Raw genomic sequence first — 12,695 nt, 5'->3', positions numbered from 1 at the left:
TATATTTACATTGTTGTGCAGCTAATCTCTAGAACTTTTTCATTTTGCAAAACTGAACCTCTGTACCTGTGAAACAATTCTCTGTGTCCCTGTTTCCCTAGCCCCTGGCAACCTCAATTCTACTTTGTAACTCTGTGAGTTTGACTACCCTGGATACCTCCTATAAGTGGCATCATACAGTATTTGTCTTCTGTTGGCTGGCTTATTTCACTTAGCACGAAGTCCTCAAGGTTTATTCCTGTTGTGTCATGGGTCAGAATTTTACTTTTAGGGGCCCCTGGGTGGCGCAGTTGGTTAAGCACCCGACTCATGATTTTGGCTCAGGTCTTGAGCTCACAGTCTTGAGATGGAGCCCTGTGTGGGGCTCTGAGCTCAGAGAGGAGTCTCCTAGAGTCTGCACTCTCTAAAATAAATCTAAAAAAAAGAATTTCCCTTGTGATGTGGTGAGCACTAGGTGTTATACTATATGTTGGCAAATTGAATTTAAAATAAAAAAATAGAATAAAAAGAATTCCATTCCTTTTAAAGGCTGAATAATATTGCATTGCATGTAACACATTTTATTTATCCATTCATTTGTTGATGGACACTTGGGCAGTTTTCACCACCTCTTGGCTATTGTGCATAATGCTTCTGTGAACATGAGTGTGCAAATATCTCTTCAGGACCCTGCTTTCAGTTTTTTTGGATATATACCCAGAAGTGGAATTGCTGGGTCATATGATAGTCCTGTTTTTAATTCTTTGAGGAGTTACCATACTGTTCTCCATAGTGGCTGTACCATTTTATATTCCCACCAAGAGTATACAAGAGATCTTATTTTTCTAGGTCCTCACCAACACTTGTTATTTTCTGTTTTTTTGATAGTAGCCATTTGTAATGGGTGTGAGGTTTTGATTTGATCATGGGTTTGATTTTCACTTTCTTAATAAGTAGTGATATGGAGCATCTTTTTATGTCCTTGTTGGCCATTTGTATATCTTCTTTGGAGAAATGTCTATTCAAGTCCTATGCCCATTTTTAAATCAGGTTGCTGTTGAGTTGTAGGAATTCTTTATTTATTCCGGAAATTAACCTCTTATCATATATATGAATTGCATATATTTTCTTCTGTCCCATAGGATGCTTTTCTACTCTGTTGATTGTGTTCTTTGATTTTTTATATAAGTTTTTAAGTATTTAGAATTTTTGTGCATGATATGAGGTTAGGGGCCAACTTTATTTTTGTCTGAATAGTTCATTCTACCATCACCATATTAAATCCATGTCTGTCTGTATGTGTGTATATAATCTGTTTAAATGTTTTTTTTTTAAGATTTTATTTATTTATTCATGAGAGAAACAGAGAGGGAGAGAGAAAGAAAGAGAGAGAGAGACAGAGAGAGAGAGAGAGAAAGAGAGACCCAGGCAGAGGAAGAAGCAGGCTCCATGCAGGAAGCCTGATGTGGGACTCAATCCCGGGTTTCCAGGATCACGCCCTGGGCTGAAGGTGGCACTAAACCGCTGAGCCACCAGAGCTATCCAGATTTTTTCTGTTTTATTCACTTTTATCTCCCTGTTGATACCTAATCTGTTAGTTTTTATTTTAAAGATTTATATATTTGTTTTAGAGAGTGAGACTGAGCAGGGGGAGGGGCAGAGGGAGGAAGAGAGACAAGCAGACTCTGCACTGAGTGCAGACTCTGATAATGGGCTTGATCCCAGGACTCTGAGATCATGACCTGAGGTGAAATCAAGAGTTAGACACTTACTGAGGCACCCAGGCACCCCTCTAATCTATTAGGTTTATAATACATGTTGAATATGTAATTGAGTCAACTCTCTTGATTGTATTTTATACATTTTCTTATCTTTTTTTTTTTTTTTTTTTTTTGCCTGTTGGCTCCTCCAGCTAAACTTTAATCATTTATACATACATATTGTCTAAACTTATTTGTGAAAAAAAATAAATAAATAAACTTATTTGTGTTTTTGTTGCTTGTTTTATGCTTCACTAGTATTTCTTTAGTTATTTTGGTCTACATGGAATATGCTTCTTTTGGTTTTATTTTCCCCAGAGCTAGAGAAGATGTTCTTTAAAAAAATATATATATATATATGTATTAGAATCTATAAGATTAAAGACCTCTTCAATGATTTTGACTCCTTACGACTGCTTTTAATTTCTTCTGTTACCTTTTTTTCTATATGAGCCTCTATAGTCTCATATTACAGACTCGTTATCATTATTGCTGACCTTTAATTTTTTTGCATTATATATTTCTCTTTCAAATATTTTTTACATTTTTCTAATTTTTTTGTATATTTTTTTTATTGGAGTTTGATTTGCCAACATATAGTATAACACCCAGTGCTTGATCATAAAACTTAACCCTAAGCAATCTGGCAGCAGTCGGAAACAGGAAGATGAAATTTTTGCTGTCTTGTCATCATCATATAATAAATGGGAACATAAAAGTTAGGATGCTGACTCACCCACAGAGAAAACTTTTCCCTGATTGTAAATGCAGAGAGGGATTTTTCTTTTTATATATATATATATATATAAGATATCACCATAGGGAACAGTATACTTTATGATAGTTCTATACAAATGATAAGATTTACACATAATTATCTCTCAACAAAGGTCAAAAGTATAAGGCACCTGGGTGGCTCAGTTGGTTTTAAGCACTTGACTCTTGGTTTTGACTCAGGTTATGATCTCAGGGTCATGAGATGGAGCCCTGCATTAGGGTCTGTGCACAGCTTGGAGTCTCTCTCACCCACCTCTTCCCCTTCTGCCTCCCTCTACTCACATGTGTGCATGCATGAGTGCTCTCTCTCAAATGAATAATTTTTTAAAAAAGGATAATGTCAAACAACATAGAGATTTTTCTGGTGTGCCAGAATGATGTAATCTGGATAGGATGCTTTTTTTTTTTTTTTTTTTTTTTTACTAAATTGATTGTTCCCAGACTTTTCAGTCAGGTATTAGAACCTCCTCTTTTTTGTTTTTGTTTTTGGCAGATGTTCATGTGGTATTTACTCTACTTTCAACATCTACTGAATGATAAAATGTTTCACAATAAAAGGCTATTATTATGAATTCATTAACATTTTTATGTATGTGTATTTTATTTATAAGAGCTAACCAGTAACATATACTGAGCAATTATTTTGTATCAGATATTGGTTTATTGTTCATGTAGATTCTAATGACTTAAAGATTAATATAATGTGGATTCCAGGAGGGCTAAAATGTCTTTGTCCAATGTTGTATCTTACTTGAAAGATACTTTTTTTCCATTGTAATTAATAAATATCTTGTGGGGATAGAATTTAAAACTCTGAAAATGTCCTGTTTCTCATTATGCTTTCTTTTGCACTCCAGTTTTAGAGTCCATTACTTGAAAGAGCTATAATGGTTGCCAAGTGGAAAATTTCTAACTACTTATTCCTTCTATATACATACTAATATAGTTCACATAAGTCCCAGATTTGGTCAGTGGGAGCCCCTTCAGTATGATTCCTGTGTCCTTTTGACATGTCTCCATCGTTCTCTGACTTTGTCCTTTTGGCACAAAATGTTCCCAGTCTCATTCTTGGAATCAGTTCTCAAACAAGAGTCTATGTTCCTTTTAGTGGGACACTGAATTTAGAAACCAAGATCTAGGAGTTTGCTTTTAATTACTGGAGCATTCTTGCTTCTTAACTCCTTTGTTGGTAGAACTAAAAAATAGATGTATGTATAGTATGTGTAAATATGTGTGTGTATAAATGTAAGGATTCAGTAACATGATAGCAGGGGGGGAGTAGTATTGTTAAATTAATGTATTTATTTTATGCAATTAAAACATGTTGATAGTTACACAACTAAGTCTTATAGGTCACCATTAGTATTATGTCCCAAATATATTTGTTGTGATTTAAAAACCTTTTTATTTAGATTAACTGATTATTTTCTTATACTTGGGGTTGCAGTGTATTATGACATATGTGTAGTTTTCACCAAGGAGGAAATGTTCAGAGGAAAATTGACAGTCTGATTTAGTGGAAATGGGTATGTATCTGAGGTCTACAGTTTAAATGCTTCCATTGCACAAATAACAAGATTTATGAACAAGTGGATTTATGAACAAGTGGATTTATGAAGACCTTTTTAACAAACATATTCATGAATAGAGAGGCTTCTGTATAATGAAATTATATGGAAATAGTGTAATTTTTCACTGTTATTTATCAAAAAAGAGAATAAGCTGAAACAGAATCCATTATGTCATTGCTTTAGGTAATGATCATCAATTATTGACCAGATTTAGTACTATTTTCTCTTAGAAATGAAAGTATAGGACACAGTGCTTTCTAATTGTTTATTTTCTTCTCTTCTTTCTCTCCTCTCTCTCTCTCTCTCTGTCTCTCTGTCTCTCTGTCTCTCTGTCTCTCTCTTTTTTTTTTTTTTTTGAGGGGACAGGCAGAGGGAGAGGGAGAATCCTAAGCAGACTCCATGTCCAGCACTGAGCACAACATGGGTCTTGATCTCACAACCCTGAGATCATAACCTGAGCTGAAATCAAGAGTCAGATGGCTTAGCCAACTGAAACACCCAGGCATCCCTTTAGTTGTTTACTTTTCTTATGAATCTTTTCTGCTTTGGGTAACACAGGCTAAGGAAAATATTTTCATGGGGTAATAGTTTCACGTTAAATTCATGATTATAAATGAGGTCTCAGTGCAGCCTGCTTACTGACTGTGCCACTTAGTAGACTGGTTTTCCTGCAGTGGTTCTTAATCTTGTGAAAAATATGCATCCTTTTTAAGGAATATAACCTTGTGATTACTGAATGCTAACAGTGTTGATGCTCACCCATGAATATAGTACTGACTATTTAGGTACAGATCTTTTGGGTTCAGCATGTCTAGAGTACTAGGTGCTTTATGATTCAATTCTTCCATCATTAGTTTTCTGTTTGAACTGCCACGAACCTTCCATGCCGTGAACTGAGTTATCATTTGCCTTCACTTGACAAGAATATACCATTTATATAGGTTTACATTGGTTCTTGTCTCATTAATCTATGGCTGTTTAATTCAGACTTGCTTCTTGGTTATAAAATAGTCATTAACATGATCCAGGATATACTATTACTTATGAAAATGTATTCAGAAAACTACAGAAGTAATATTTTAATATCCATATCCTAACAAATGAGAAAAGACTGATACACAAATTAATCAAAGTTCAAAGGTAACAAAAACACATTACAGAAAATATAGGAAATATAAAAAGACACAAATCCCTAATTGCAGGATCCTGCAGAGATACTTCTAGTCTTCTATTTTTTTCTGTGCATGTAGGCACTTTTAGATTTTGTGATGACAACGTGTGCATCGTTTCATATACCTGATTCTCTTTCCAGGTTGTGTATAGGATAGCTATCTCCACTTATCTTACCTTAGGAGAATATTAAAAAGCAGTAAGTCTTTATTAGTAACTCTGTATGATTAGAGTGCTATAAATCTGATAAATCATATTTAGAGTATATTTGTTTAGGGAATAATAATTGCATTGTATCAATTTACATTTCTGCAGTAATCAAATGTCATAAAGAGCACAGATTTATTTTAGAACCACTAAGTTCTATAAGATCTACCTGTAAATATTTATCTTTATAATTAATAATAAATCACAACCATTTATAAATCTGTTCATCAGTTGAATAGCACATATAACTTTAAAGATTTCAAATGTTTGTCTTGTCTATGTATTTGTAGCAAAAGAAGATTTCACTGAAGCAGGAAACTACCTAAAAGGATATGCTATCACTGGAATTTATTCTGAAGAAGATGTTTTGATACTGTAAGTTAATTGGTCTTCTAATTTTAGAAAGGAAGAAGTTTGCAAAGTAATATATTGCTTGTCTTTACACAGTTGATGAAAGAAAATAGGTCAGCATTATAACTTTGGGAAGTACCACCTGGCTATTTAGAATTTTTAGATATTCTTTTGCTTTAGGCTAGAGTCCCTAGAGGGGCAACCTTGGATTCATATTATTTCATCTTCCTATAAAAAATTTTCTCTTTGGGTTCTATTACCTGCTGTTTTGGTTCTTTGGAATTAATCATAGTTTGAGGAATGTTACTTCTTGAGTGTCTGGGTTTTGATTTGCCACCAAGGTATGTATAAAAATCAGCATTTTCTCATATTTCTACCAGAGTTTTAGGTGATATAACTATATCTGGGAGCTCTACCCAATTTTAAGTTATTGCAAGCAAACATATAACTTAATCAGTGCTTTTTTTTTTTTTTTTTTTTTTTTTGCCATTTTAAGTTGCTTTACTGTAGAATGTGGGACTCTTGTGAACTACCAAATATTGCAGTTGCTTCAGAATGAAGGACTGAACTGAAAATTTGGAGATTATTAATACATACACAATACATACTAATATATGTAAATATATGTAAATATATACTATGCTTATATGTAATATGTATAAATATGTAAATCACATTCTGCATTAATGGCTTATTTTCAGTGCAAGTGGAGTTGGTGCGCCCCAATAATTTGTCTTGCTTACCTTCTGACTATAATATTCCTAATTGTGATTTCTGAGCTTAAATCTTTCATCCTGAACACTGGTGACATATGCGCTTGATGACTAAGCTCCATTTCTATCCATGAAATCTGGGACTTTTGAAAATGGTGAACTCCAGATCTTTAGAAAATATGAGACCTATTCACCTGACACATGGACAGTTGCCCACTATCTTCTACTCTGCTGTCATTGTGCGTTTAGCTCTGATCCAAAGAGCTAGACCAGTAATTTTCAGAGTATATTTTATATATAAAGAACTGATACCTAAGAGTCTGCCAGGTAATTTGAAGATTAGACTCTATACTAATGTTTCATAGTATTATAATGTCTGTACTTTGTTGTAGCATCAATTGAGATTTTTCATGATATAAATGTGACTACCTCACTGGTCATTTGACACGAAGCATTTTTTTCTATTTAATTTCATGATTTCTGTTTTTCATTAGCAAAAGTAAGAAGGAGGAGATTTGGGCTTGGTTACAGCAGAAAGACATAGACTTTGTATCTGGGGCACCTCAGTTTGAATCCTATCTCTGCCATCTATCACTCTATGCGTTTTGGTTTCCTCATCTATAAAATGCAGGTGATAGTGGCCTCATTATAGGGCTGGTCTGAGGATTAAATGAATAATAACGGCACCTGAAAGAGTGCCTGGAAAATAATAGGTTTCTAGTAAATGCTTGTCTCCTTGCTCAGCACTATAATGAGCAGTCCAAAAAGGTTGAGAATCATGCACTATGTTCTAATCCTATCTAGAAATTTTCTTGATGGGTAAATTGTCTGGAGGAAAAAAAAATTTGGCTAGATTATTATCTGTTGCTTTCTTTTAATCTAGGTTGTCAAGGCTCCTGAACTTCTCAGATAGCCTCACAGAGAAGATAAGTTTGCCTGGAAATTGAGTTCATTTCTTTAGTATTAGGTCTTCCCCATTTGCTGCTTCTCACTCTGACCTCTTGGCCTAATTGTTTATGTTTTTGATGACTTGCTATATTTTATTGGAAATCTTAATACCACATTTCTCCGTAGGTCAGATAAGTATGCTGCAACCCTTCCAGCCCTGCTGCTGTCCAGACACAAAGAAGGCAAAATAGAGAGCATTCCATTAGCTAACTCCCATGCACAAGACATAATTCAAATAATAACAAATGCATTACTGGAAACATTTGTGAGTATATTTTATAATTAGGATATTACTTGAAATAAAATCTAGACCAATTAAAAATAGTCTTTTAATACACCATTTTCCAGCTTTTGTCAGCACAAAGCATGATGTTTTGTGAGCTGAAGATTCATTGGGTTGCCCTGTTTTATTGTTCACTCATTGTGCATACAGCTTTCCTAGTCCACTGCCAAAAGTTTACATGTCTTTGGATTATTTTTACTGCTGAGACTAGTGTAATTGATGGCCAGTTGAAGTACTTAATGTAGGCTGAAACTTAGTATATATAAAGCAAACAGACTCTGGAAAGTCAGACTACTCAGCTTCAGATCCTCGCCTGATTGCTTACTGGCTCTTTGTTAATGTCTCTGTGCCTTACTTTCGGTATGGGTAAGATGCAGGTGGTTATAGCACCTGCTGCAGAGACTTAATTGTGAAGACTAAGAGAGATGTGTATGGTGTTCTTTGTCATGTTTGGTCCCTGGTGAACGTTCAACAAATGTGAGTGTGTATTCTTACTTATACAGTTCTAGAACAAAATGGTGTGTTATAAAAAACCTTTTCCATTGCGTCTTTTGAAAATAGTGAATTCAAGGGTAACTTGTATTTCTCAATTTCAGTTGTTTTTGCATTATATTAAACATAGCTAGCATTTATAAATGTATGCTTTTCTGTTTTTCTAAAGTGACATGAGAATCATTATTATCAACTATAAATACTGAATGAACATCCTCCTGTTGTTATGTTTCTTGCCATGATGATCAAAATAACATTACATTTTAGGCTCAAATTAATGGCTGTAGTCTTTATTAAATCTTTTTATGACTTTGGTTCTGTTCCCTCCCTTCTTCCCACTAAAGTTACAGGTTATGATTAATCAAATCATTAATATTTTCAGGATGTAGTTTTCCAAATTATTAAGGTAATGTTTTTATATTTAATGACATGTTATTCAATGAGTATTTCCTTAGCCACAGACATAGTTTAATATTTTTAGAATTATTATAAGCCTTTTACCTTTCTTTTCCCATAAAATACAGAGAACCACAAGAGAAGAAAATTGGAATCAACTGTAACCTCTTTGACCAAATTTAAATTGGGGGAAATAGTTTCCCAAACTTAAAAAAAAAAATCCATGTGTATATATGTGATTGTCTTTTTTATATTAAGGGATATTTCCATCATGAAATGAAGATACACATATTGGTTTTTTAATATCCACATAATATTCTGTTGCACTAAAACCCCTCACAATTCATTTAATCTCCTGTTGATGAATATTTAAGTTGTATTTAGTTTTACTCAGGGACCAACCTTGTGTATAATCTTTGGGTGTTTCCATGATTACATACTCATGGTAAATTCACAGAATTTGAATTGCTAGTCCAAAGGGCAAACACACATTTAAGGCTGCTACCTGGTCCTGTTTTGTATGAGAAGAGATTGGAACATTTTACTCTGTTTATAGTTAAGCTTTGTGGCAGTGTTTTCAGTTTATAGTGTTTTGGTTTACAGCATTCAACTAAAAACCAAACAGCTATAATAAAAATTGTTTTGCTTTTAGTTTATGACCTTTTCATAAACTCTAAAACCCTGAAGTGGTTATTAAATTTCTTAAAGCTGTCTGTGTTGGAGATTTAAGCCTAGAGTTTGTAGCAGCCAGCCAGCTGCAACCTCATCTGGCCTGCACTAAATAAGGTCCTAGAAAGACTTTGGTTTTTCATCTGGATAGGAAGGATAAATGGGTGACCAGATAGTAAACATTTTTTACATGGCAACTAATTTTTATTTTTAATTAATGTGATGATAAATCTTAAATACATAATAATTAACTACATAAGCAATGATCTATCCAAGGCTGTCACATGTAAACATACTTCCTAACAAAGAGTTCTAGCACTTTTCTCAGATATATTAAGTTCCTTTGTTTATGCTTTTATTATGGATAATTTACAGCCTCTTGTATACTCAAGTAGCCAAAGGACACCTTCAATTATCATGTTTGATGACCTTTTCTGTAAGTAGCAACCAAAACTATTGGCAATGCTTTTTCTTCTCAAAATTCTCTGTTCCTCTGGCTTTTGCAATTCAGTCCTCTCCAGATACCTCCGTCAACCCTCTGGACACTCTAGAATTCCATCTTCAGCCTTCAGTCTTTTTCTTCATTTGCTGTCCTTTCTTTGGGAAATTTTATCCAATTTAACCATAATTTCTACCATCAATATACCAACTGATAATTCCTAAATCTGAATTTCTGATCTTTCCTCCTCAACTCACAGAACTCTTGGTCTTTCTTCCTTGAAATGCTTGTCACTGGTCTGTCCTTTCACAAGTTCATACTCTAGTTAGTCATCTTTCTAAAACAGGCATAACCATGCCACTCATTTGATACCAGATCTTCTCAGTAGTCCTGGGAGCTAGAAGACCTAGCAAGGCATTTTTCCCATCTGGAGTTACAGCCACATTTGCCTCTTGCATGCCTAAGTCTGGCATACTTCACTCCCACTGTTCCCAGATGGCATGTATGCCTTCACAGTTCTCTGCCTGTCCCCACGACGCTCCCTATATATCTAGAATCCTGGCTCTAGCACTTACTTTCTTCTGTCAAGATCGTATTTCTTGCCCAAGGCCAGATCAAATATCACCATCCATGAGCTCCCCTACTTTGTTTTTTTAGCTTAATTTTATTGTCAAACATTAAATTTTCTTGGATCACAGCAGTTTATATACCTATCTCCTCTTTTGAATATGAGCTCTTTGAGGGCAGGGAAAATATCTTACTTCTTTTTGATTCAAAACCCAGTATAACATTTTGAACTTTGTAGTGGTGGCTCCATCTTCCCTAATGTTTCTGATCTGCTCAGAGTGAGGAGATCAGCTGGCCTGACGAGATCTGTCAATTTTATTTTTTTTCTTAAGATTTTATTTATTTATTCATGATAGACATAGAGAGAGAGACAGAGAGAGAGAGAGGCGCAGACACACACACACACACAGAGAGAGAGAGAGAGAGAGAGGCAGAGACACAGGGAGAAGCAGGCTCCATGCTGGGAGCCTGACGCAAGACTTGATCCCGGGACTCCAGGATCATGCCCTGGACCAAAGGCAGGCGCTAAACCGCTGAGCCACCCAAGGAACCCAGATCTGTCAATTTTAGAAAGGAGACGTAACTCATGTAGAAGATTAAAGATAACAATATAAGAAGACAGTATAGGGAAATTTGGAGAAGAGGGGATCTAAGATTTAAGTCCTGAAAGAGGAAGGTGTGAGAGGAGGATTTTGAGTATTAAAGAGAAAGAATTAGAAGAAAAATGAAAACTGGCAGAGGAAAGTGACTTTGAGGACTAAATAAGGAAAAGTACATGCCAGAGTTTGGTATTTTAGCTTAAACTGAAAAGAAGTGGACTGATATTTTTGTTAAAACATGTTTTAGATTATATTAGTTAAGCTAAAATCCATAACATTGAAACAAAGTAAGATTTTTATTTTAAGTAATCATAGATATTGAAAGATTATATCTTTGAAGGTCAGCATTTTTTTTCCAAAAATTTTATGTTATATACAATAAGAGTTTTGTTTGTCATATATATGTTGGCTAATCTGGTCCAGATTTTAGCATAAGAAATTATTAGAAGCGTTACATCCTTGTAAAACAGGGAACTCATTTATTTTCAAATTAACTTTATTTTGGAAATAACTCATTAAGATAAAGTAAGCCTAAAAAGCTCTTGAAATTCACAGTTATTAGCAAAATCTCCACTTAAGATATGTTTGAATTATACTTTACAACTAAAATTGCATGAGTGATTTGAACATTTTCTATTTTATGCATCATCATTCAGCATGTTGATTTTTTTTTTTTTTAACAGCCAGAAATCACTGTGGAAAATCTTCCCATTTATTTAAGACTTCAGAAACCATTACTTATTTTATTCAGTGATGGCAGCATAAATCCTCAATATAAAAAAGCAATATTGATGCTGGTAAAAGAGAAACACTTGGATTCACTTACCCCTTGCTGGTTAAATCTGTAAGTATATTTTTATTTTTTAATATGTAAATCACTATAATGATTACATTTTCATTAGGAAATTAAACTCTTTATATCTTTGGAGTTAATATTATGGACCAGTGTATATGTTATCATGATGTTTTAGTAACTAAACTTTCTCATGTGGTCTAAGATGACCTTATTTTATTTTTTAAAAAATATTTTATTTATTTATTCATGAGAGAGAGAGAAAGAGAGAGAGAGAGAGAGAGAGAGGCAGAGACACAGGCAGAGAGAGAAGCAGGCTCCAAGCAGGCTCCATGCAGGGAGCCTGATGTGGGACAGATGTGGGTGTGATCTCCAGTATCACACCCTGGGCTGAAGGCAGATGCTCAACCGCTGAGCCACCCAGGTGTCCCAGATGACCTTGTTTTAGTTTGAATTGCATATTACAATACAGTTTTTATTTTACTCAATATATTTTTAGATGTATATAGGAATAATTGACAAAATTCTAAGATATTTAAAGTGTACATTGTAGTACCTATATCCATTGTGGAAGGATTCCTCCATCTAATATATTTATTACCTATTATAAAATACATGTATTTATACATATATGATTTGGGGGAGGGAGTAAGAACATTTAAGTTCTACTCTCTTAGCAAATTTCAATTACATAGCATTCTCAACTATAGTCACCATGGTCACCATGTTATTCATTAGATCCTCAGACCTTATTTATTCACCTTATAGCTGAAAGTTTGTTTCCTTTTCCCAACCTCTTCCTACTTCCCCCAACCCTGAGTCCCTGGCAAACACTTTTCTATTATGTTTCTGTGAGTTTGACTTTTTTTTATCACTTATGTGATACCATGCAGTATTTGTCTTTCTCTGTCTGGGGGGCTTAATTCACTTTGCATAGTTTGTGTCTTCAGAGTCCATCCTTGTTAGCAAGTGGCAGGATTT

At 34.4% G+C, this 12,695-nt stretch overlaps 1 protein-coding gene across 19 annotated transcripts in view; it reads left to right on the top strand.

Annotated features, from left to right (window-relative positions):
• TXNDC16 (thioredoxin domain containing 16) overlaps nt 1-12,695 on the top strand; it is a 125,150-nt gene that overhangs the window by 94,450 nt on the left and 18,005 nt on the right. For all 19 annotated transcript variants that reach the window (XM_072761580.1, XM_072761572.1, XM_072761585.1 and 16 more), the window contains 3 exons: nt 5,755-5,839; nt 7,603-7,741; nt 11,605-11,765. In XM_072761580.1, the coding sequence (XP_072617681.1) occupies nt 5,755-5,839; nt 7,603-7,741; nt 11,605-11,765 (385 nt within the window). The remainder of the gene's footprint in view (nt 1-5,754; nt 5,840-7,602; nt 7,742-11,604; nt 11,766-12,695) is intronic.

This window comes from Vulpes vulpes, chromosome 6 (genome assembly GCF_048418805.1).
Source record: "Vulpes vulpes isolate BD-2025 chromosome 6, VulVul3, whole genome shotgun sequence".
Classification (NCBI taxonomy): domain Eukaryota; kingdom Metazoa; phylum Chordata; class Mammalia; order Carnivora; family Canidae; genus Vulpes; species Vulpes vulpes.
This window is presented reverse-complemented; position numbering and strand designations above follow the sequence as displayed.